This window comes from Gymnoscopelus microlampas, assembly GCF_963454915.1.
Source record: "Gymnoscopelus microlampas genome assembly, chromosome: 12".
NCBI lineage: Eukaryota > Metazoa > Chordata > Actinopteri > Myctophiformes > Myctophidae > Gymnoscopelus > Gymnoscopelus microlampas.
Window position 1 is genome coordinate 34,603,255 of NC_139949.1, and position 26,176 is coordinate 34,629,430.

The window sequence follows — 26,176 nt, forward strand, 5'->3', positions numbered from 1 at the left end:
AGTGGATGGGCCGAAACTGGTCATTTTGGTCTTAAGTTCCTCCATCATGGTGTATTACAGCTTAGTTGGGTGTTCCACAAGAAAATGCCCAGCCGACAACTTTTTTTACTGCCTTTTTAAAATATTTTAGTGAGGTTCAGTGCTTTCTGATCACCCTACGCCTCCGTACGCCAATGCTGCAATGAGCTTTGCATCCAGTTGCGTTTGAGCATTTGTCAGCAAAACGAGATATGTTGGCACTAACTGCTTCTATGTGTACATGTGTCCTGTTATTTCACGCGCAAGAGTGGTTGCATTGAACACAGTGGTAGATAATCGACACTGTAAAATGAAGAATCTGATTAAGTTATGGTCTTGCCATTAATCAAACGTCATCCCCTGATTGAAAAATGCAAACTTGTTTGCATTTTTCAATCAGGGGATGAAAAAAGCTAAGTTTTCATAGCTTTTGTCTAGAGTAGCTTATGAGGATGAACGCTTTAGAACCCCCCCCCCCCCACACACACACACACACACACACACACACACACACACAAGCGTGCAACCTACTGGTACCTTTTTTAACCCAGCTGGACATTGTACAGTATGCACTAGTGGAACACCCTGATATTAGCATCAGAATACCCTAAGGCCGGTAATGGGTCTTCACTTGGATCTCTGGGAGAGTACAAATAGACTACAGTGAGACATTTTAGACATTTTTTTATATTCAGCCAGAACTGATCCTTATCCACAGAAAAGGTTGTGTCTTCATAGTTTGATTAAAGTCCAAGGACTGAAAGTTTGATCTAAAGAAAAAGAAGATGCATTACATTCTTACATGGCCAGGAATCTATTACTACAGTAATACCTGAGCCTAGCTCATACTCTCCCAACTGTAGCCTTTAGCTGTTGTGCTACTTTCTTATCTATTTCTGTTATTTCATAATGCTAATCCTTCCTTCCTTTAGCTTCTTGCTAGCTCTGTGAGTCGCTTGGTTCCCACACATTCTGTTTTCAGGGCTTCGGTCTGTTGTGTTTTAAAAGGCCTACTGATTGACACGGCAACAGCTCCCTACTCTTTTCTCTTACTACTTCTGTCCCACCTCTATCCCTCTATTCTTGCCCCCACACACATGCTCCCCCCCCTCCCACACCCCCACACACATCATTCTTGTTCATATGAGCCTGACGTCTGTAAACAACATATCAGGTCAGTGTGGCTATGTTCCATTAGGGGCTCCATAGTGTTGATCTGTGCATCCGCTGCCTCACAATTCCTGTCTGGGTTTAACAACGCACGCACGCCTGCTGCGCACCTGCTGCCTATTAAGAACACACACACATACATTGCCTACTGCCTGTATTAACAGTGTTAATAACAGCACACATACACGCCTACTGCTCACAAACACACATACATACTACTTTTTAAGAACACATGCACGCACACACACACACACACACACACGCACGCGCGCGCGTGTACACGCTTGCTGCTTGTTAACAGTCACATGCACACCGGCATATATGTATGCATGATTACTGCTTGTTAACAATACATATATACACACACACGCAACGCATGCTTAGTTTGCTTACTGCCAGTTAACAATATACACATGCATCGCATGTTTACTGCCTGTTAACAACACATCGCATGTATACACGCATGCTTACTGCCTGTAACAATGCATGCACACGTGCACACTAGCGTTCTCACTGCTTACTGCCTGTTAACAATACATGCACAGTGTCATGCATGCTTACTGCCTGTAACAATACATGCATGCTTACTGCCTGTAACAATACATGCATGGTGCATACATGCATGCTTACTGCATGTTAACAATACACATGCATGCTTACTGCCTGTTAACAATACATGCACACATGTATGTTTACTGCCTGTTAGTAATACATGCACAGTGCACACATGCATGTTTACTGCCTGTTAACAATACACAATGCACGTTTACTGCCTATTAAAAATACTTGCACACATGCATGCTTACTGCCTGTTAGCAATACATGCACAAATGCATGCTTACTGCCTGTTAACACATAAATATACACATACGGTTCTTGCCTAATACCTGTTAACCACTTTAACCTTAGCATCTATTCTGGGCATGTCATAATTGGCTCACAATGCTTCGCAAAATGACACGTGATTGTGGATTGGCTATTTTCTGTGAAAAGATATGGTGTCTGTCAAGGGGAAAAAAAGGAAGGGACCATGTGTAGACCCCTGGGGGACCCCGGTCAGCGAAGTGCAGTATAGGGTTTAGGTGGTTAACAACAAACACACAAAAAAATACATGCCTAGTCCTGTCTGTGTTCTGGCATGATGGTGCAACTTCTTTGTTTTGTCACCCAATTTATTGCCACTTTCACATAACATACTGTAGCTCTATACTCTGTATACTATAAATATTCCCCCCTCTCTCATGAATGAGCGCAGTGATTGGATTAGAAAAGCCAACAGTGATTTCCACAGGGAGTGAAGTCATGGGTTCAGTTCTGTTGACTATAATGAATTAGTCCCTCTGAGCCCTCAGCAAATCAACACCTGCCTTGGCCACCACACTGTGTGTGTGTGTGTGTGTGTGTGTGTGTGTGTGTGTGTGTGTGTGTGTGTGTGTGTGTGTGTGTGTGTGTGTGTGTGTGTGTGTGTGTGTGTGTGTGTGTGTGTGTGTGTGTGTGTGTGTGTGTGTGTGTGTGTGTGGGTTACAATTAAGAAAAAATTCAGGTTAGGTTCAGGGTTAAAATTGGCAGGGAAAAAAGCTAAAAGTGTAATTTATAACAAAAAATAGTGCTGTCCTCACAATTACAGTAATATGTATGTGTGTGTACGTTTATTTGATGGTAAATAATAGATATAACCGTGCTGGATGAAGTCGGTATTATTCCCACTGCAACTGGATGTTTTTAAATTGCATGTGAGATGTTGCATCTCTTGCCCTTGTGAGAAGGTTGAATTTTCCATTAATGAATGAGTCACTGTTCATGCATTCTATCAAGCTATTGCTTATTTGCCTCCCACTCTGCTCTCACCAACTGATTATAATTGTCTGAATGGCGTACTGTGGTACTGAGTTTATTTTTTATAGAAGACCCTTTTTACTTTAGAAATTGAGAATCGCATACAAGCTCTATGCCAGTGGTTCTCAAACTTTTTCATGTCAAGGACCCCCAAAATGATATGCATTTGGCCGCGGACCCTCATCATAAAATATTTTGTTCCAGGGACCCCCCCCCTAGAAGCAAAGATTTGAGTTGCAAATGTTAGCTTTAGAAATACATATATTTAAAAAATGGCAGATCTACAAGCTTGTATATCTGCTATTTTTGAATAGCCAAAAGTATAAAAGGTTAAAGTCGTTAAAACTATTGCGATGCTACATTAACACATTTTGCTGGGGACTCCCAGGGAACCCCCCTCAAGGACCCTTGGGGGTCCCCGGACCCCACTTTGAGAACCAATGTTCTCAAGCGTGTACAAGTTTTGTACATGCTTGTACTTTTGTGTGGGACTGTGTGTGTGTATGATGAACACATGCGTATATAATCTTTTCATGTGCACATGTAACCATGTGTGTGTACAAGCACTGGGGCGTGTAGCAGTCCACCTGTTGAAGTTGGTTTGTGTGGGCTTATAGTAGCCCCCTCTGTTAGCCTGAGACCTTCATGTGTCTACATGAAGCTGTTCTGTTAAGCCTGCAGCAATAATACAAATGAAGCCAAACTTTTTTTTTTAGGCTTGGGCATGGCTTCCCGGACTGAACAAAGATTGGCACGGTTTTTATACTCGTTTTATACTCTGCTCTGGCTTCTGAACGTTAGACCCGCCCACTGTACTGTATTTATACTGCTGGAATGGGGACTTTTATCACAGAGCTCCACTGTTTGTTGACATCAACCTCGTGCTTGACGCGCTTTGACATGAATTGCTTTGTTACGCTTTGACATAATTTGCTTTGACTGTGAGATTTTGCTGTTTCTGGCGACTGACCCAATTTTGTGTGTGTGTGTGTGTGTGTGTGTGTGTGTGTGTGTGTGTGTGTGTGTGTGTGTGTGTGTGTGTGTGTGTGTGTGTGTGTGTGTGTGTGTGTGTGTGTGTGTGTGTGTGTGTGTGTGTGTGTGTGTGTGTGTGTGTGTGTGTGTGTGTGTGTGTGTTCTATCACTCTCCATGTAGTAATTACTTGCCATCTGATAGTGTTTGTACTGTAGTTGCTCAGAGAGGGATTATAGAGGTTTGTACCTCCTAACCTCCTTGGCCAACCTTTCTTCAAAACCGTCCATTGTACTTGATATTGTGATAAAACAATATGAATCAACGCATTGAGTGTCTTGCCAATCACACACCATGTTCGGCTAGCGGATTGGTTAGTTAGAAAAACTTGGAGGTGCAATAACTGCTGAACCGAACGTTCGAAAGGCACTGCCGAAGGCCCTCGCGCTGCAGTGACACAATGGTGTCCTTGTAGACCTGCCCAAACCGTAATAAAGTTCTAGTTTGCGTGGAGTATACCGCAGCCTGTAGTCTTCTTAGCCCCCATATGAAGCTGTTCGATTAATGTGACACCCCCATGTGTCTCTACATGAAGCTGTTCTGTTAGTCTGAGCCCCCCATGTGTCTACATGTTCTGTACACATGCATTCTGCCACCTATCAGCTTGTCCATGTCTTGGCAGCTGGCCATTGATCATGGGACACTATTTTAAGTGTCCAGTTGTCCACTGTGTGTGCACGTGTGTGTGTGTGTGTGTGTGTGTGTGTGTGTGTGTCCACTTAGGCATACAGTGTGGCATGCTGGCCTCTCTGGATTGAAGGTGTCAATTTGATAGGGAATGTTCAGCAAGCTGCCTCAGTTCAAATGCCATGCAAAGTGTGATTTATAAGCTGTTGAAACACACCATACACGCACAGCCGCATTAATCTTTATGAATCCGTATTATTCAATACTGTTGACATTCCAGGAATTCCGTGGAAGCTTATTATGTTTATGAGGCAAAATAGTTGAGGTCATATAACTTATATGACCTCAACTATTTTGCCTCATGTATAAAAGCTAGCCTGCTGTTTATTTGTCCGCTAATCTTTTAAGCCACCAATTACATTTATGGGATTGATATTCAGTGTGTGCACTGTGCATGCATGTGCACTTTTATCTCTTTTGCATACGTGTGTGTGTGCACTGCCGCGCTCCTGTGAATTTATGCACGTGGATCTACTGGTCATTTATCATCATTAACTTAAGTGAATCAATGCCAATTAAACATCATGAATTTCCTTTCCTACTGGCACACACCTGTTTTACTAAACACACACAGCAACCACTTTCAACCTGCCATCCCTATTGAATGTACTGTATGAACTTTCAGAAATGTAAAAAAAAAAATACATAATGATAGTGAAAATAACAGATCTACAAGCTCACTATTCATTGTACTGTTACGCCCCCATCAAGGGGAGAAAGGGATGCAACATAAAATGATGGGAGTGAAACCCATTTTTATTTAGAACATCAAATATTGACATAAAATTAAAGACACTTTAACAAAATCATATATGACACACGGAGCAGCTCGGAGAAATAAACATAATCATCCTAAATCTAGCCTTGATTTTGAACCTCTAACTTAACAAACACAAAAATAAGGTACAACATAGGTTTAAATGAGGGGGTTAATTGGTTAATGTCATGTTCTTCTCTCCTCCAGGACCTCCACACCATCTACTGTCACCTCTACCACATGGACGTCCTGTCTCACCTCCGGGAACACCAGCTAAGGTCAGAATATCTCATTTCACTTTTCAGCTCCACACTCTTTTGGTGAGGAACTTCACTGCAATTGAATTGTTGTTACTCTGCAAAAGTAGATAATTGTCCTATGCCACTACTTCCTCAAGCCTTATAGGTTCAGGGACTTTCCCATGAATATTTCGTTCTTAAGAGGAAGTACATACATATATTTCTTTGCTTGGAGGAATCCTAATTTCAGAGGGTACTTTACAGACTTAAAGGCGGAATCGTTTTGCCCAAACTTCTGTAAATCGCTTACTCTGATTATTCTCATGTCCTCGTTGCTCGAGCATGGATTAAAGTTCTCAGTCGCCAAGACTGATTTCAGTCATTTGGATTCCATGGAAGCCAGCACGTCTTCTATGGAAGCATGTTGCGCAACAAAAATAGCCGATCTACAAGAGCTTGTAGAAAGACTATTTTCGGTTATTTTCAGATTAGAGCATTTGAAGTGGTCAAACTAGCAATATGTTCAGAAGCATCTTCCATCATATCTTAATCGTCTCGGATATTTCATATAAAAGCAAAGGTTAAAGCCTCAATCTGTGATTTCTTTACATGGTTGGCAGTATGTAGAACAGCAGGAACAATATTACTAAAGCATCCTAATTGTACATATTGTATTCTTTGTTTAGGAATTGGCGCTAGTGTGTGTCCTTTCACACGGTTTCACAAATCGCACATTAGGACATTTTCAGTCGTGAGATTTAAACTAGCTTTAATCCATGCTCGAGGCAGATTCACCCATCCCACACTGGGGAATCCTGATGTCACTTTAACTGACACTTTGTCGTGTCACTTTAACTGAGAGTGTAAAAGTGTTAAATTCAGTCCGAATTTTTCAGTGGGGAGAAGTCATTGGTGATTAGAAATTCACCACGGTTAACGGGGGTTGCCTGGTTCAACTAGTGACGCTGTGCACATTTTTTTCTCCATGGGGTGAATTAATGAATGGTGAAAAAATAATTAAGTGTGCATGCTGGTCCTCGGCTCCACTTTTTTTTATTGCTGCTCAACATTTCACTCGCTCGATCTTCATCTTTATTCCTGGTGAAGATCGTGACATCAAAACGTCGAGCAGAAATAAAAAAGTTGAGCTGAGAACCAGTGTGTGGACATAATTTGTTTTCGCTGTTGATCTGCCGTTTCTCCAGTACAGTACCTGGACTTTTGATCAGGTTTTACATTGCGTATGCACTATCTGCTATGTCAAAAATGTAATTTAGATGGTGTGTTATTTAAACAGATGCTACTGTAGGTTCATTCTTTAGCTGAATAGTTTCAATGTACACAGAGGTTCTTGGTTTACCTGGGATCCTAGTTTCTTGGGGCACTCTCTGCATTCTATGTATGTGATTAGCTTGCTTATTGTAGGTCGCTCTGGATAAGAACGTCTGCTAAAAGCCAAAATTGTACTATCTCTTCGCTTCATGAATTGATGAATATGTGACATCACAGTCCAGTGTGTTCATTTAACTCTGAGGGTTTACATATGCATTTTCAGCATTGGATAAATTAACACTCTAGTCTAGTAGTTCTCAACCTGGGGGCCAGGGGGGTAGTACATCCAGTACAGCAGTGCACGTTTCCCCCCATATGAATCCAGGTCTTTTCTGAACCCTGGTGCAACTCTGATTGCTGACAGTCACATTAACAGTGACAGTTACTGATGGGAGTGAGTCTCTCCGGGTGTGAGAACTAGCCGTGTTCTCACAAACATCACAGTGTGTGCGATGATGGCCCACGAGAGCTCCAGAGATTCCCTGTGATGTGTGAAAATGTTTTTTTTTTCCTTCTCTCTATTTGTCTGACTTTTCCTTGCCGTCTCGCAGGTCGATGTGCACGTCGGCGAGGTACGAGAGACATGAGGCTAACCACGTCCTGTTCTAGTGAGTACATGTTCTCTCTCTCTCTCTCACACTGTTAAATAGAAGAACTCCTCTCAATTCATACTACAAGGAAGAAGGCTATGCAACCCAAATGTCTCCTTGTAAATACTTTTTACACTCTTTCATGCTATATATCTTTTAAATGTATTATTATTATTAATAACTTTTTTACTCAACATGTCCCTCACTGTAGGGAATAACAGGGAACCAGCCCACTTAGCTACTCTAGATCAATGGTTCTCAAACTTTTTCATGTCAAGGACCCCCAAAATGATATGTATTTGGCTGCGGACCCCCATCTCAAAAATATTTTGTGCCAGGGATTTTTCAAAAATAGCAGATCTACAAGCTCATAGCGTGGCACAGAGTTTGTACATCTGCTTTTTATGAATAGCCAAAGTATGAAATATGGTTAAAGTGGTTAAAATGACTGTGATGCTATATTAACACATTTCGCTGGGGACCCCCTGGTACCTCCCCAAGGACCCCTGGGGGTCCCCGGACCCCACTTTGAGAACCAATGCTCTAGACGCATTTAGATTTAGCTTTTCACTTTGTCAACAGTTGACACATTGCTAGCGGCAAGCTAACAGCCGAGCCTGCAAACTTAATGTGAATGTTGACAATGCTAATGGGAAATGTTTCCTGTTCACCGAATTGCTGGTGTGGAATACAAATCAAATTCAAGCTATAAAAAGGCCCATACCGCGTGGTGCTTCAGAGTAGTGAGTCTCAGCCACCGAATGGGTTGGTCTCCAAAAGTGTCTTGCACGATGGTCTCTGCAGCACAGGGCTGTGGACATCTTTAATAGAGCAATATTGTGGTATTTATTAAACCACCTCCTGACATTATGGTCACGGCAGCATTCATGGTCCAGTGTTAAACTATTTCACCCAGGCATTTAGCAAATTCTGAACCATTTTTGAAAACATATTATCGTTGAAGGCCACTGAGGATAATTATGTAACATAACTGTACTGATGACGACGTTATCGACTTCACTGGAAGCTCCACACATCTCAGCTTGGCTCTCTGCTGTCTGTCTGTCAGAATGGATAGCTGTATGTATGTACAGTACAGTATGTATGTATGTATGTATGTATGTGGATGGCTGGATTTGAAAAGTCATCATGCTGCCTCACATATCGTCACTGTCGGGTGGAAACCTTGTATGTAAAAAAACTGTTCCTTGTTATTCTTATTATTTAAAAACGATTTAAAATAGTGAAAATAGCCGATCTACAAGCTCAACCGTGAGGCGTTGTGAGCTTGTAGATCTGCTATTTCCACTACTTTTGTGCGACACTCTTGTTTGATGAAGTAGGGCATTCATTTATGAAAAAAGATAAACACTTGAGATATGGGGATACAAGGTTTCTGCCCGACAGCAACGATATGCTTTATACTACACATTAAAATCACTGACGATGTGACTGTGTATACACATGAACAATCATTTAAAATAATGAGGACAAAGAGCTACAAGTCAGAAAGAGGAAAGAGAGGCAGGAAACGACAGGAGGTCATATAAATGAAGAGGGGGAAAAGGAGGAGAACAGGTGAGAGGTGGCGATGCTAAGGCGGTGAGGAGAGAATAGGAGGAGAGGAAAGAAGAGACGGTGCCTGTCGAGGAGATCCGAGAAGAGAGGATGAGATGTTGATGGAAGTGGGAGGTGAGAGAAACGAGGCTGAGATGAGAAGGATGGATGGAAGAGAAAGGAAGGACGTGGGCGAGAGAGAGAGAGAGAGCGAGGGAGAGAGAGAGTGAGGGAGGACAGAGACAGATGAACGGAGGGGAGGGGAGGACCGGGGGGGTGGGGGCGCCACAGCCTGTTGATTTATGACCACGCTCACTGGAATCACATTAGACACTCGGCACTTTAATTCAATTCTAATAAACACCTTCAACTTTCTGTTCTATTATCACCATATCAACATGATTGATTGGAATTTGTTTAGACATTTGTCTTAGTGAGCTCACGTAAACAAAACTGGGAAAAAAGACAAAAGTACTAAAGCCACGCACATAAAGCATTAAACAATGTATAAATCAATGGGTAATATCCAACCCATATGAAACAAAAGGGTAAAATAAAATCCAAGACATAGGGACACCACAGATGAAACACTAGCACCTGTAGGTAATTTAGCAGCAACATCAGACGACCCACTTGATCTGTCATTTTAGATTTTAACCACTTTAACCATTATTTTATACTTTTGGCTATTCAAAAATGGCAGATATACAAGCTCATAGCTCGGCACTGAGTGCGCTATGAGCTTGTAGATCTGCCATTTTTTTTTTTTATCCTGAAAATGTGTGGAACTAAATATTTTGAGATGGGGGTCCAAATTCATATACTTTTGGGTGGTCCTTGACATGAAAAGGTTTGAGAACCACTGATATTATAGCAACATAAGTGTTTCAGAAAACTCTTAGAATTTAGAAGACATATTTTGTAGAATCGGCCTCAGGTCTTAATGGGTTAAAGTGCTTGGAGTGCATCTGTCCTATTGCACAGTTATTGAACCGCTACTGTATGTTTGGAATGTATAGGAGGGTGACAGCTTCAGGGTACATGCTATTCTGGATCCTGGATGTTCTGTTCTTAAACCTTCTTAAAGTCTTTTGTGAGGAATTTAAAGTTGTTTTGGGGGTTTTAACCCTTTACTTGATATGTATACAGTGTAGAGAGAGAGAGACGGGAAACACAGAGAGAGAGAGAGAGAGTAGAGGAGTGACATGCAGCAAATGGTCCGGCCAGCTCGGAATCGAACCGGGGAGTCGCTCTCATGTATTGGAGCCCAATCAGCCCATGTGGTATGCACCTAGGGATGGGACAATAATCGTTTATCGTTCGTGATTTAAAAAAAGTACTCACAATGGTATCGCAGAGATTTTAATTGATCGTGAAATTGTTCTCCGTCATACACTACGACGAATTTGCTTTTATTGAGCTGCAAATTCAGTACGACTTAACCCCTTTATACTTGATAAAATGTACCTATAAAGAGTGCATTTGATACGCTCTTATTTCACTCTACACAAACCGATTAGCCAAAAATAGCAGATCTACAAGCTCACAACGTGTTGCGAGCTTGTAGATCGGATATTTTTGGCGAAATAGGGATGCTGGGGTTTCAAGCGGGTTAACAAGAGTGCCATTTTAAGTTGTAAGCATATTTTGGTTATCGTGATAATATCGCTAATCGGTTTATTTTTGCCACAATAATCGTGACATGTCATTTTCATAACGTCCCATTCCTATATGCACCCTAATTATCGGTTACATCACATACCCTACAACATCCTGAGTGTCAGTTTGGACCCTTACTGGTCATACAGTACATAGCCATGCAATGACACTCCCACCCAGCTGTTGCATCCAATTGGTATGAAAGCTTTTTTTATTGTTCTTTACACACACAGACACACACACACACACACACACACACACACACACACACACACACACACACACACACACACACACACACACAGACACGTACACAGTCCCCGCTGACACCGCATACTACCACTAAATAGCAGATGAAAGCAATCAAGGTCTCTTGTGACATTGAAGTGGGATCTAATCACCGCCACCTCACATCTGCTGATAATAATGTAGCTGAATGCCAGCCTCAGCATCCATAGAGACTGACACAGTCCATCTAAAGAACAGACATGTTGAACTACGCAGGTGAACAACACAAGTTTATGCACATTGCTCAAAATGTGTAAATGTACTCGTCCGCGCTTGCAGCTGGATACGTTTCAGGTGCAGGGAAATTTGTATTTTGTCGCTGCCGGCCAGAAACCTTGTATCTCCACATTTCAACTTCTTTTCATAAATTAATGCCCTACTCCATCGTATGACGGTGTCGAGCAAAAATAGCTCATCTTCAAGCTCGCAATGTACAGTAGATCTGCTATTTTCGCTGTTTTATTTCCCAAAAACTTTTGACAATCAAAGTGTGTCAAGTCTCTTTGGATCTATTGAAACACAGGTGATCCATTGAAACACAGGTGATCCATTGAAACACAGGTGATTTACCCCAGTTCCTGAAAAGTAACGGTTTTGTACATGCAAGGTTTCCACCCTGATAGTGACAACTTACCGAATCCGGTCTGCAAGAACCAGTTAGATTTAGAATTTTAGCTCAGTGTTGGAATGTAATTCTTCTGCCCACTCTCATAGGGTATGTTTTCAGTCAATTGAACCGATAGCAGAACTCTGAAAGAGAGCGAGACAGGATACACGGTTCTGCTTGAAATGTATTCTGGGCCAGCAGGTATGTGTGTGGAACCAGAGTGATGAACTGCTTCACTGTTGCTGGCTGCATACTGATACAAACACTCCCCCCCCCCACACACACACATCCAACCCCTAACCACTAACTACTTAAACCCTATATACTTAGTTGACCGGAGTCCCCCAGGGGTCTGTACTCTGTCCCCTCCTTTTTTCCCCTCTACACCAAATCTCTTTGCCAAAAATAATAGATCCACAAGCTCACAACTTTGTACAATGGTACATTGTGAGGCTTGTAGATCTGCCATTTTTACGGAATATTTGCGTATTCGTGCCAAATGATTATGACATGCCCAGAATATGGACGCTAGGGTCCATGCGGTTAAGCCCTACAATTAATTGTAAATTGTCTATTTTCTGTATTTTGGAAAATTTGGTCAGATCCTCAGAAATGTATTTTTTTCATTTTCTTTGCCTATAATGACATGTCCAAAATAGGGATTCCAGGTTAAAACTGGCTAATAGAGGTTCATATAGCCAAGTGATATGATGTGACTTAAACGCTCTATCACTAGATATCTAGTGACATTGAATGTCAATATCCAATATGTCTTGAATGCTGTCATGTAATTGCACAGTTCAACAGCGTAGCTCCATGTTTTATGCCTTTATTGAACGATTGAATGATTGCTATTGCATTGAAAATACAATATCCCGGTATTGAATTCATTAAACTACTACTACTTCAGAATTCAGCACTGTATTGATTAGTCTTAGGTTTACCGCCCTGTTCAATAGACTCACCTATATGACATTACGGTCTCCTCCTGTCACTGCAGTCCCTGCCTGTCCAGTTGATTCATATTGGCAGCAGCAGCAGGCACATATGTGTTCCGTTCCTGAACCCCTCATGTATGATTGTGTTCTGTGCTGTATGGATCCACTGTTGCATTTAGCTCCTTATTATGATGAAGATTAACCCATTAAGACCTGAGGCCGATTCTACAAATGCCTTCTAAACCAGTAGTTATCAAACTTTTCCATGCCAAGGACCCCCAAAATGATATGTATTTGGCCGCAGGCCCTCCATCTGAAAATGTTTTGTGCCAGGGGGGACCCCAGAATAGAAGAATGTTTCTTGAAAGGGTGTACAAACTCGCAGTTTGTGCCACGCTCTGAGCTTGTAGATCTGCTATTTTTGAGAACCACTGTTCTAAACCACTGTTCTAAATCCTAAGAGTTTTCTGTAAAACTTATGTTGCTACATGTATATAGCTAAAATCTAAAATGACACAGATCCTTTCCCGGGTTTTAATGGGTTAAGGAGGGATGGGGGGGGGGGGGGGGGGGTAATCAAAACAATGTCTGCATGAAATAGCATATGGATAGAGTCCCCCCGTTTTGTCCTAGATTGATTGTCACTTAGGCACGTTGTGTTCTTTTGGCTGGCTGCTGGGGACAGCAGACTGATTGAACCGTTGCAGTAGACTTCAGTCTGTACCAATCATACGTTAATAAATGAGCTGATGTCATATAGGTGGTTCTGCCCTCTGCCCAATCTAGTGCCATTACAGAATGCCCACAAATCTACATATACAGTAACATAGCCCTATGTTATGTTCTTATAGAAAACTCTGAAAGGACGAGATGCATGCATGCATGGAACCTGAGATTTAAAGCAGGGTTGTTTACAAAGAATAATGTGCTTTGACCATGTCTGGTTTCAGTCAAAGGTATTCCTGTATCCCCCCCCCCACACACACACACACACACACACACACACACACACACACATACACACTTTTTTGAAATGGGGCTTAAAAATGTGTGAAATAAATATTAATATAATCTAACAGTGATGTTTTCTCTCCATCTTTTTTTTTTTTCTCTTTCTCTCTCTCTTTTATCTCACTCTGTCTGTCTCTCTCTCTCTATCTCTCTCTCTCTCTCATCTACCAGTCCAGACAGCCTGGCTACGTGTTGGTACATCCTGCTTTCTGGATCGGTCTTTGTCAAGGAGCACATGTACCTGGCAAGGTGTTGGTACGTAACACACACATACGCACACACAAACGCCTCTAGGTGAAGCTGGAGGCAGGCTGAGTGCCTGGTGGTGTCATGCATAGAAAGAAGCAGTGTGATTACTGATTTGTCTGACATTACAAGTCTGATTGTAGCTTATCTTGACATTTTGTGATCCTCCATGTCCCTGTATGTGTGTGTTTGCGTGTTTGTAGCCGTAGCCCTGTTTTCTGTGTCTGTCTGTACATGTATGTATGCATGCATGTCTGTCTGTCTGTGCAAGTCTGTATCTGTATTGTGTGTGTGTGTGTGTGTGTGAGAGAGAGTGAGAGAGTGAAACATGATAAGAAAGCCAGGTTTTTATAGAGCTTTAAGGGAGATGGGAAGAGACAGGAGTCTCCTGTGATAAACGAGAGTGCCACACACAGACACAGACACAGACTCACACACACTCACACACGCATGTTCACACTTCCATATCACTGTGGCACATTGCTGATTGGAGAGGTGTGTATTTGTGTGTGAGATTACTACTCATCGTCTCATGTGATGGCTCATGCACCCTACAGCTAATGACATGTTTGTGTGTGTGTGTGTGTGTGTGTGTGTGTGTGTGTGTGTGTGTGTGTGTGTGTGTGTGTGTGTGTGTGTGTGTGTGTGTGTGTGTGTGTGTGTGTGTGTGTGTGTGTGTGTGTGTGTGTGTGTGTGTGTGTGTGTGTGTGTGTGCGAGAGCATGCATGCATGCATACACAATCTTTATGTGCACATTGGTTGATTTAGTGCAGATGTCTCAATGCAGTTGCTTGCATGTCCATTTTTGTTTTACTCCTTGAATGTAAATCAGTAGGTATGCATCGATACCACTTTTTTATGACCAAATACTGTACGTGCGTTTGAATTTTGAGTACTATATTTCTAATCAGTGGCAGAGTAATATTTATAGCGATGAGCTATATTTCATTTGAGCATGGCTAGGTGTGCCGTCACGCTGATTAAAGCCTGGCTGGAGAGCCTACAGTATGTCGACCAATCAGATTGCTTGGTAGGAACTACCTGTTGTATAATAGATAATCATAGAGGGTCTGTGTTTGCTTACAACCGTGATGCGGTATTTGTAGTTTGACAAGGGAACAGGTAAAACTCACATCAACAACAACAGTACTTTGATTTGAGATCTGTCCCTGCTCACTCATGTAGTGTGTATCATTTCCTCCATTGGAGCATTTTCTATCTCAATATGTTTAAAAAGAAGTAGGTATTGTGTAACAACAAAGTTGTCAGTGTCTCTCTCTCTCTCTCTCTCTCTCACTCACTCTCTCTCTCTCTCTGAAAATGACTGGCTGTCAGTCTGTCCCCTGAGGCTTCTTGCTGCCAAGAAGATTTTTAGTTTCCCAGGCCGTTCCACTTGGGGACCGCTACTTGCTGCAAAAGTATATGTTGTTCTCTGACACGGAAAGCCGTGAACACGTGTCACTCACATCAGCAAGCTCAATGCTTGATTTTAAATGTGGCATGCATGAGCTGTGAGCTTGTAGATTGAACTTTTTAGAAGGAAAATTTGGGGACATTTTTTTAACCACCTGACATGTCCAAAATAGGACGGCAGGCTAGAAGTTGAGACACATCGGTTGCATATTTGTCGACACCGAAAGTCAAATAATGGCTAATATATCAGTCAGACCGATATATCTATAATATTTACCCTCACAAACCCCATAACTTCGACTAGCTTCTCATGGGATTCTCTTTCACTCTGAAACATGAGTGAAACTTAAGTGAAACTCTTTATCAGCACTGAAATACTGGCAGGTCTGTTTGTGTGTATGCAAACTGATTAAAGGCTAAGTTCTCAAATACAGGACTGTCAGTAATTCTAGGACCAGGCCATGTGGTAATGGCATGACCTCCAATGAAAGGATTATCCGCACTCTCTTTAGTTCATTCTTAATTTCTTTTTGAATAGGTTCACAGCAGCAGCAGTCTATCTAGAGAAACGGACGCGTTTCGGCACGTCACGTCACTTAATGACACGACCTCCTCATTCTATGTGTTATTGATATGCAATGACATAGCATGACATGCAGAAAAGTAAGAGTTGGATGATGTGGAAACGTGATGTAGAGTAGGACTAATGGATGGTTTGAAACTTGCTTCCGCCTCAACACACACTCTGTAGTGGAGAGAAAAGCTGTCCGAATATTACACACCTTCATGGAAAACTAATTGTGTTTGTGTGTGTGTGTGTGTGTGTTGTGTGTGTTTTGTTAACAGTCAGAATATGAGGTAGGCTGGGGAGGGCTGCAGATTTACTGTGGGTGTGTTTGCGTGCGCTAGTGGTAGTGGTACTGTAGCACCAGGGGGGCTGGGGAAGGGTCACAGAGGGGACTAAAGCGGGGGCTGTGTGTGTGTGTGTGTGTGTGTGTGTGTGTGTGTGTGTGTGCACGCGTGTGTGTGTGTGTGTGTGTGTGTGTGTGTGTGTGTGTGTGTGTGTGTGTGTGTGTGTGTGTGTGTGTGTGTGTGTGTGTGTGTGTGTGTGTGTGTGTGTGTGTGTGTGTGTGTGTGTGTGTGTGTGTGTGTGTGCGTGTGCACGCATGTGTGTGTGCGTGGAATGCGGAACCCCTGGCAGAACAGTGGCTGGCCATGTGTTCCTGAGCAGCCTGTCTGCCTGGAGCCCCGGAGCAGATCCAGGCAGGAAATGAGCAGCCTACAACACACACACACACACACACACACACACACACACACACACACACACACACACACACACACACACACACACACACACACGCGTGCACCCTGGAGCCACCGACAGGCAGAGAGACAGACAGACAGACAGAATAGAGAACACGGTGGGAGGGAACACACACTCCTCCCTCAGTCAAAACCAAATAGCCTGCAGTGAGTGACCAACTTCTCTTCTTATCTTATTTCACTCTAAACTTTCTCCAAAACGCTGTCTGGATTATCAACCCAAACGAAGGGTTAACTTGTGGATTACTATGCAGGATATGGTTTCACCAACAGGGAACCCAACAACAACACAGCGAGTCCCTGACTGTTCTCTAGGTGTGTACCACTCTTTTTTTCCCACATAACTTCAGAACATGAAGTGTTGTTCCACTGTGCACTGCTGTACATGTCGTCCGGTTTGGGAACCGACGGCCGCAGGACCGTCAAAGCGTGGAGGGCGATGCCGTTTACACTCAACCGCCTTTATCGCTGTGCATTGACACTGATTGATTGAATACTTTATTAACAAATTGCAAAACAGTACAGCAAGTACAATCAGGCAAGCAATGCTAAAAGGATAACACAAAAAGACCTGAGGGCTTGTTTCCATTGTGGTCCTATGTAATCAATTCAATTCATTATCAGGACATACAAGACATACAATACAAATCAGAATCAGAATCAGTTTTATTGTCACATCACAGGTTTACAAGGTAAAAAAGTGGGTGAAATTCGTTTTTTACATCATTCCCATCGCAACGTTAATTTCCATAGAAAGAAGAGGGGGGAGGTAGAAGAAGAAGAGGGGTGGGGGTAAATCATCAATACCAGGAGCAATAAAAGGTATATTTTTACGGAAAATAGTACTCTCTGATGGCAAGCTAGAAGACTTATCTAGGTCCCGTTGAAATTGTGCTCTTTTAGGGTGGTTTTGAATGACTTGTCCTTTGAACAGTAGAATTGAAGTTCCCTCTCTTTGCGTTTCTCTCTCTTGAGCGTTCCTAAGCTCAGCGTGGTGTGGTGCGTTTCCTGTCATCGCAGCGCTGCCAGCTGGAAGAGCCAGGAATTCCCCATGGTGCATGGGGGCAGGATACTTACACTGCTATTACTACTATTAGCTGTGGAAAAAGACGCAGCGGTAACTCGGACAGTTGTTGCCCGCGTTATCTTCAGAGACCTTAAAATGTACCATTTAAACCCAAGCACCCGTATTCTGGGGAAAACATTTGCATTAAATAGCCGATCTACAAGCTCACAACGTGTCGCGAGCTTGTAGATAGGCTATTTTCAAGACATTTGATGTTGAGCGAAAATGGAAAGGCCTCTGGTATAGAGCCCTGAGGGACTCCAGTAGGGTTTAAGTGGTTAAGAAGTCTTCATAAAGACTTACAGTATTATAAGAACAAGGGTGGGGGGGAAGGGTATGATGTGTAACAAATGTTATGAGCTGACCCTCTCTTCTCTACTTGTAAAGTGTCTTGAGACAACTTGTTGTGATTTGACACTTTAATAAAATTCAATTGAATTGAATTGGTCAGCACCTTTCTAGCTTCTCAATTAATTAGATTGCTCATTTAATAGCCATTCGAACTAGGTGAACTACTGAAACCTCTTGTTTGTCATGTCAGTTAAAGGCCAGACCGCACCAATGCAACTAGTCGCAACTCCTTACAACAAAACAGTTGGCCAGTCCACACCAATGCAACTCCTTGCAACTGCCATTGGGGATAATGGTTGATAAGTTGTTGCAAGGAGTTGCATGTTGCAAGTAGTTGCAAGGAGTTGCATGTTGCAAGAAGTTGCATGTTACAAGGAGTTATGTTGCGAGTCATTGGTGTAGACTGGCCTTTAGGAAACACATTTCTTTCAAGCATTCTGATGAAATACCGAAATGCTCTGGTCTTCAGTAGGCGTGGAACAACTGTGTCTGTAACAGAGTAGGACATCTTCCTAAAACGTAATGACATTCATACAACTTTGGGGGAGTCACTTGGGAAGTTGTTAATGCATGCATGTTACTGTGCTGCAAACTAAGCTCTGCAATAACCCATAGTTACCAACCCTCCGGCTTGGCTGGGCGCTTCAACAAACACAATTTTGTCGTGTTTCACCGGTGAGGAGGGCGATCTCTGTCACTGCAATAGTTTAGTTGAGATCTCTGTTTAGAAGGGTGTGGAACCGAGAGGAATTGCGTGTTCCCCTGCACGCGTTAACACCCTCCGGGTGAAAGTCCTCACTGTTGGGTGAAAAGAAGTGGCTGGTTACTTGATGAGTGTTAGAGGAGACATGTGGTTGTCTACCAACAGTAGGGGTTGGCAGTGACAGGGACTACATGGGGAAATTGACATGACTAATTTGGGAGAAGAAAAGAAAACCGTATGAGCTACATGTACAGTGTACATCCTAGTTTGAGTATTTCCTTTTCCATTCATCTATTTCTTTCCAATTTAATGATCATCAAGACAGTTACATAGTTACATTATTTGAACAAATGAAAAAATCCTTAATACTTCCCTCCCAAAGTAAGGCACTAATCACAAAGTTAGTTTCCATTGGTCCATCCTAGCAGTGGTACTACTAGCTCTTGGTGGTAGACTGTTTTGTAATGGTGTGCTGAGGTTTGAAATGCATGGTTTCCTTTTCTGGATTGCACTCTTAGCTTGGTTTTGTAATCAGTATTTGTAATCTTTCTGAATGGCCCGTGGTGGATCACGTCATTGTTTGGAGACTGGCTGCCAGTCGTACTGCTCTGATGTTCTGTCCATAGTTTCGACTGCCGGCCAGTTCTACAGTTCCTTCCTGACTGAGTCACAGTAGTCACTTACCCAACCGAGAGATGGAATCACGGCTCTGAGGATTCAGAATTGCATGTATGTGTGTGTGCTTGCATTACTTGTGACGGCCTTAATGTCCTCACAAGTATAGCAATACGAACAAACGTGTGTGTGTGTGTGTGTGTGTGCGTGTGTGTATATGTGTGCCGTACGTACACTGTGGTAGACTGCGGTTTGTGGTTTTCTTTCTTTACTGTTGGTCATCATTACCATGGAAACCGGTAATGGAAATGGTGCCAAACTGGCTCTGATTTTCGGTTTCCTTTGGACTTCGACCAAAAGCCTGTTAAACGTTCAAAGTCCAGTTAGACAGACAGACAGGAAGCTGGCCAGCGCAGCGGCCAGCATAAAACGCAGCGTGCCGCTGTTGAGATGCGACCGTGGTCATACTGCCTACAACAAGCCAGCCAGGCTCCCCAAAGATGAAGAGATTACAGCAAGCTTGCAGCTATTTTGTGGCCCGTTGTGCAGGAAGCTGAGAGGCTGAACGCAAGATGCTGGCTCACGTTTGTCAGTGATCTCTGGTAATGGCAGATCAACAACAGATCTACATTTAAAAAAATGATGATCTACTTGAAATTACAACTGCCCTTAGATTTTTTTAGCCCGTAAAAAAAAAAGAGAGAGAGACTTTTTTTTAACAAAAAAGTAATTGAAATATGCCAATACTTTAGCCCTATGTTATACTTCATTGTATGATGGTGTCGTGCAGCAAAGATAGCCAATCTACAAGCGCATCACGATTTTGCGGAAGCTTCCGAAAGGTTTTAAGAAAATGTTTGAAAATGTATAAAAAAAACATTTCAATTTCGTTACAAACATTTTTTTTTTATGTGGGGAAGCCCGTTTGAAATTGGTTAAACGACACCCTGCTACTTGTAAGCAGCAGGGTGTCATGGTAAATCCCTCAACAGCAATGTGAGTCATTGCTGTTTGACTTTTACTTGACCAACACACCTGTCCTCATTCTGTCCACTCTCCCCTCACAAGCGAGCGTGAGTGTCTCACATGTGCTCACAACATACTGCAGAAAAATGGTTCCTAGATTGCATTACCACTGCTTATGCTCTCTCCTAGGACTGTATTTGAACAAAGATACATACAGTACACTTTCAACTAGGGGTGTGCCACTAATTTCACGAAACGATACGATACGATATTTGGCTCACAACTTCGATACGATTTCGATACGATACGATACGCACTTTTTTTATTATGAAAATAAATGGGGGAGAAAAAAAGGAAATGCAAACAAATAATTCTGTTTTTGCATTATTCAGACATGCAAACTTGTAGCTTTTCAGCCGTTTTGAATCCAAACAGGGCAATAGTGTGACACCTGACCCGAAAAAAAACAACATGTTGTCACCCTTTTCACCTCGGGGCTGTTTGCATGCCTGATTATTTTGATTGGTGTAAAAAAAAAAAAAAAAAAAAAATATATTTATATATATATTTATAAGATATTTTTTTTTTCCAAAACGATACATATCGTCGCGAAAACGTATCGCGATATATCGCGGGACGATATATCGGCACACCCCTACTTTCAACCACTTTCAACCTGCCGTCTCTATTTTGGGCATATCATTACAGGCAAAAATGTAAAAAAAAAATAAAAAAATACATATAATATATATATATATCAGATTTACAAGCTCACAACACTGCAACGGTTTGTCATCATGTAGGTCTAAGTTACAGTGAATTAACACTGAGGATTTACTGCGTGTGTTTGTGTTGTCTTTAGAACTAATTATACCACATACAGTTTTCCAAATACATTCTTACAAATTCCTTGTGTTTTGCCCTTCTTTTCGGAGCTTCATGCTATTGAACACTTAACTTTTACTACTAACCAGATTCCTTATTTTCATGACCAAGCCCCATTTTCCTTTCTTTGTGTTCCTGGTCACGTCGCTGTGTGTTTTCCCTTGGACACAGTACAAGCTTATATATAATTGTAGTGAGAGAGAGTGTGTGTGTGTGTGTGTGGCCTTATAGCCTCTCCCTGGGCTGTCATGGTTTATTGCCCAGGGCCGTGCAGCTGTCACTGGACCGAGGCTGAACCTGTCATCCCTCCCGCCAGCGACATGTTTTCCACAGAGAAAATGGGAGAGACATCATCACCTGCTCAAATCCAACACAACCCGCACAGCTCTCATTCCACAGTGATAAACTACTTCCCCCACACGTTGAAAGACTGGCATTTGACCACTTTTAACCTGGCGTCCCTATTTTGGGAACGCCATTAAAGGCAAAAACATTCTTCGAAAATAGCACGTTTACAAGCTCACGACGCGTGGCATCGTAGCGCATCGTGAGGTTGTAGATGTGCTGTTTTTCTCTAATCGACGAATGATAAAGTTCTATTGGGCTTAAAGAAGTAGGAGACACAAAGGAGACTCTTTGTGACTGGAGAGACCGCGCCGCTTATCAATTCTTTGGCTTAGGAATGCGATAAAAACTAAAACAATTCGATGAATTCAATGCTTCGTGGGGTGTGTAATTCATAGAAAATAAGGATTTTTTTTGGGGTGAACTACTCCTTTTTAAGTTGTTCAGTACATTGAGCTGTACTGTTGTAGTTGTGCAACCGCATGACCTTTGCTCCAGACTTGTTAAGTTTGCTACTGACAGAATCACCTTTTTTTTCTTTTTCAATTATTGGCTCTTGGTTTTCAGGTTGGATGCTCTTTTATGACGGTGGTTCTCAACCTTTTCAGGCAGCGACCCCCCCAAAATAATCGTATTTGAACTGAGGACCTCCCACCCTGATTTAGTTTGACTTCCAGATAAATATTGTGAAAATAGTAGATCTACTTTGTAGATCGGCTATTTTCACAATGTTTGCCTCCCTCTTTCCTATATTATTTGACAATATGGCCAATGTTTGACCAGTTTTTGTAGTACAGTTTGTAGTACAGCTCACAATGTGTTGCGATGTGTATAGAATAGTACTACCCAGGAAAATACAGTAGCCTATAGTATTGTCAAGCCCCATTTCTGTTTTTGGTTCTCATTGTTCGGTTGTTGTAAACACAGAGTAACCACAGAGCAATTACCGGTAGACCTGTGTCAAGTTGTCTTTGAACTTTACTGTGGCCAAGTATGACTGATGCACTGACACACACAACATTCATGTTACAAATACAAACATAAGCACTGACTGAATGTTTCCAGTAGACAGGCAAACGATTTTTGTAATTGTAATAAGTTTGATTTTAAAGCAAATCAACAATGATGTGGCGCCTAAATGATATGATTGCTTCTGAATGGCCCGTATACTTTTGTATAGGCTACTTTGACCGTACAACACTAGCTCCATAAATGTCCCTCACTGTATTAATCCATTTAGACCTGAGGCCAGTTTTCTTTTAAGTTTTTTAAATATTTACATATATTTAAAGATTTGCAAAAAAATTCAAGATAAAAAAAATAAATAGAAGATCTACAAGCTCATAGCGCGGCACTCAGTGCTTGTATATCTGCTATTTTTGAATAGCCAAAGAAATCTAAAATGACACAGATGCGTCCCATGTCTAAATGGGTTAATAAAGGTCTACCTTTAAACATACAATGGATGATGAATCTATATTAAGTGTCTATCAACACAATTGTCATAAATGTGTGGTGTGATTAACAAATGATTAGGTGTGTTGCACCTGATATTTAATGTGACAAAGCAGAAAGTATTTGTATTTATTTATATTACTTATTTACTGTATGACAAAAACAGTATGTTGGGTGTCTGACAAGTGCACATAACCACTGAGTAACAGTTTATCTTTCATTTTCCAGATAATGTGAGTCATTGCTGTTGGTTTAGTTGAACCTGTTCAGTGTTCACATCCTGTCCACTGTCCCTCACAAGCATGTGGGAGTGACTCGCATATGCTCATATAAAGCAGAAAAATTGTTCCTAGATAACAAAGCACTGAGTTGATCTTCTATTTTGGTGAAGTAGGCTTTGCTCTATTGGATGCAAGGTTCAATTGTATGGATAATCAGAGTTAGGATGCAGCTCACAAATAAATCAGTTAAAAAAGTAACCAGCTGGGAATGTTTTAATGCCTGGCTATCCAGATGGCGGAACACCCTGTACCCTAACCGTAACACCAAATTGGTGTCTACAACCTTAACTCAAATGAATGAAAGACGAAACCTACTCATAATCATAACTATACCTACCGACAAATCAAATGCAGCGTGGTGCGATTTTGGACAGAAGTAGTGTGAGAAACTGGCTGTTTTGGTGATTATAAACACAAAAATTGTGAGACACTGAAACAAATATTTGAAAAGGAACCAAAAAAAATACACTGGCCAGTTTTAACTTGGCATGGTTAATTTGGCAATAAGACTTTCCGCTCATCTAGCGTTGTATTTTTATCTGCTTGTGTCAAATAATGGTTTAAATCTTTTATCACTAGTTTGTTTTAGTCAACTCACTACGGCGCCAGATGGGTGGGGTTTGCCACATATGACAATACATTGAGCGCCATAAAGACTACACAATCACAGGAAATGACCAAAAAGGTTCAAAGACACGTATGCTTTTCTCTGATCTGCTTACATTTTTACGTGTCTGAATTGTCCAAACGCTGTAAGCTCAACCCGTCTAGCACATTTTCCCATCAACAGCCAATGATAGTAATCTGTACTTTACACAGATTAAAACAAAGAGGAAGCCTTTGGTGACTGTGTGGATGTGTGTTGCCTCTCTGGGTAACATTTTAAGTATTTCTTTATGAACTTCTTGTCCGTCATCATTCTATTCTCTTAACACAGAGGTCAATTGGGGGTGGGGTTGGCGAAAGGACCTTTCTGTGTGGAGTTTGCATGTTCTCCCCGTGTCTCCTAGGGTAGGTACCCTCACAAAAACATGCAGTAATCCTGGTCACAATACTGCCTCCCCCTGGCCATCCAGGGCGCCTGATGGAGGGGAAAGGAACTGGTTGGAATAACTTGTTCCTTCCACGCTCACCTTCTCCCCTGTCAGGTGATAAGAAGGTCAGTTGTCTCTCATGCATTGAAGGAGGCATGAGCTCGGCCCTGGCCTCCCTAAATTGGTAGAGCGAGTGTAGTGCCCAGGATTACATAGACAATTGGCACTGGGTGTAAAAAATGGGGTTACAAAATCGTGGGATACAAATTTAGAATAACACAGAGGTCAATTACAGTATAATTAAAAACCCACAAACATTAATTTCCACCCCTTATCTTTCTGAACACTGTTCTCACATATCTGACTTTTTTAGCCGCATGCGCTAGCAGCGCGGCTCTATAAACAGCACTAGTCTTAGTCCGACACCCGAGTGAAAAGTGTCGACACCTAAGTGTCATTGGCTGTCCTGGCTGTCCATCACACTTCCCCCCTTTTAAGCCCCCCTTTTAAGCCAATGGGGAGACGGAAATGTAATGGACACGTTAGTCAACGAATTAGACAAGACGAAAATGTTAGGGCGGGACGAATGGAGAAGAGATCCAATCAGAATTGCTCTTTTTGAGGGACTAGTTGGGAAGGGATCCAATCAGAAAGATCCTCATTGTTAAGCCCCTAACAGACCAAACAGACTGGTTCTGACTACTTCAGACTACTTCAGACTGCAACAGACTGGTATTTGTTTGGCAAAAGTTGGCATTTAGTCTGTCAGCCGACTTGCCATTGAAATGCTAATGCCCAGCCCAATGTGGGAGCCCATTTACAAATAAAAAGGAAAAACAGCGCCCCCTCTGCTGTTCTTGAGACATTGCTTTCAGCCTAGGGTATAGGGCAGCCAGGTCTGCTTATTATAAGCGACTTTGGGCTTGTTTCCCTGCAAAGTCACTTGTAAATGGATGTTCCCAGCGTTTTTTCTTTTTTTCTTCACTGATGTGCAGTGGTGTAAATTAACAAGTACATTTACTCAAGTACTGTACTTCAGTACAATTTTGAGGTACTTTTACTTTACTGGAGTATTTCCAATTGTCTATACTTTTACTCCACAACAATTATTTGAAATGTTTAGTTACTAGTTAATTTGCAGATATAAATCATTATAAAACATACATTAACCACTTTAGCCATATTTTATACCTATAAGCTATTTGAAAATAGCAGATCTACAAGCTCACAACGTGTTGCGAACTTGCACTAATAATGACTTTAGTTGATTTTTCACTCTTTAAAATATAGTATTTCTTAATTATTAATAATTACAGCTTGTAGATTGGCTATTTTCACGATTTTAAATTGTTTTTAGAAAATAATAAAAAAGGAACATACAAGATTTCCACCCACAGCCAGTCACATTCTAGCTGCTGAAATAAACTTCCCATTTAGATCATTGTTGACAAACAAACAGGGGACTGGTGTCTAAAAAAAATAACTTATTGACAGGAAAATCGTGCATTGATACTTTTACTCAACATTTGAGTACTTTTTCCACCACTGCTGATGTGTACACAACATTTTTGAAAACGGTTATTCGAATAATCAAAATTAAATACATTAATTAATTTATTGAAATTAGCACCCAGAAAATAGCCAAAACTGAGCACATTTTGATCAATAAGGCCAAATCTAATTTGAAAAAAAAATATTAAGAGTATATGAAAGCCAATTAAAATGTTTATACTATTGGAATCTTACACACCTGCTCCCAATTAATTACATC

The 26,176-nt window shown here is 41.6% G+C and overlaps 1 protein-coding gene across 3 annotated transcripts in view; it reads left to right on the top strand.

The window, feature by feature from the left end:
- The window catches only part of rapgef6 (Rap guanine nucleotide exchange factor (GEF) 6), a 198,542-nt gene that overhangs the window by 31,741 nt on the left and 140,625 nt on the right, over nt 1–26,176 (top strand). For all 3 annotated transcript variants that reach the window (XM_084074753.1, XM_084074754.1, XM_084074755.1), the window contains exons 2-4: nt 5,706–5,776; nt 7,621–7,677; nt 13,891–13,974. In XM_084074753.1, coding sequence (XP_083930879.1) covers nt 5,706–5,776; nt 7,621–7,677; nt 13,891–13,974 — 212 coding nt within the window. The remainder of the gene's footprint in view (nt 1–5,705; nt 5,777–7,620; nt 7,678–13,890; nt 13,975–26,176) is intronic.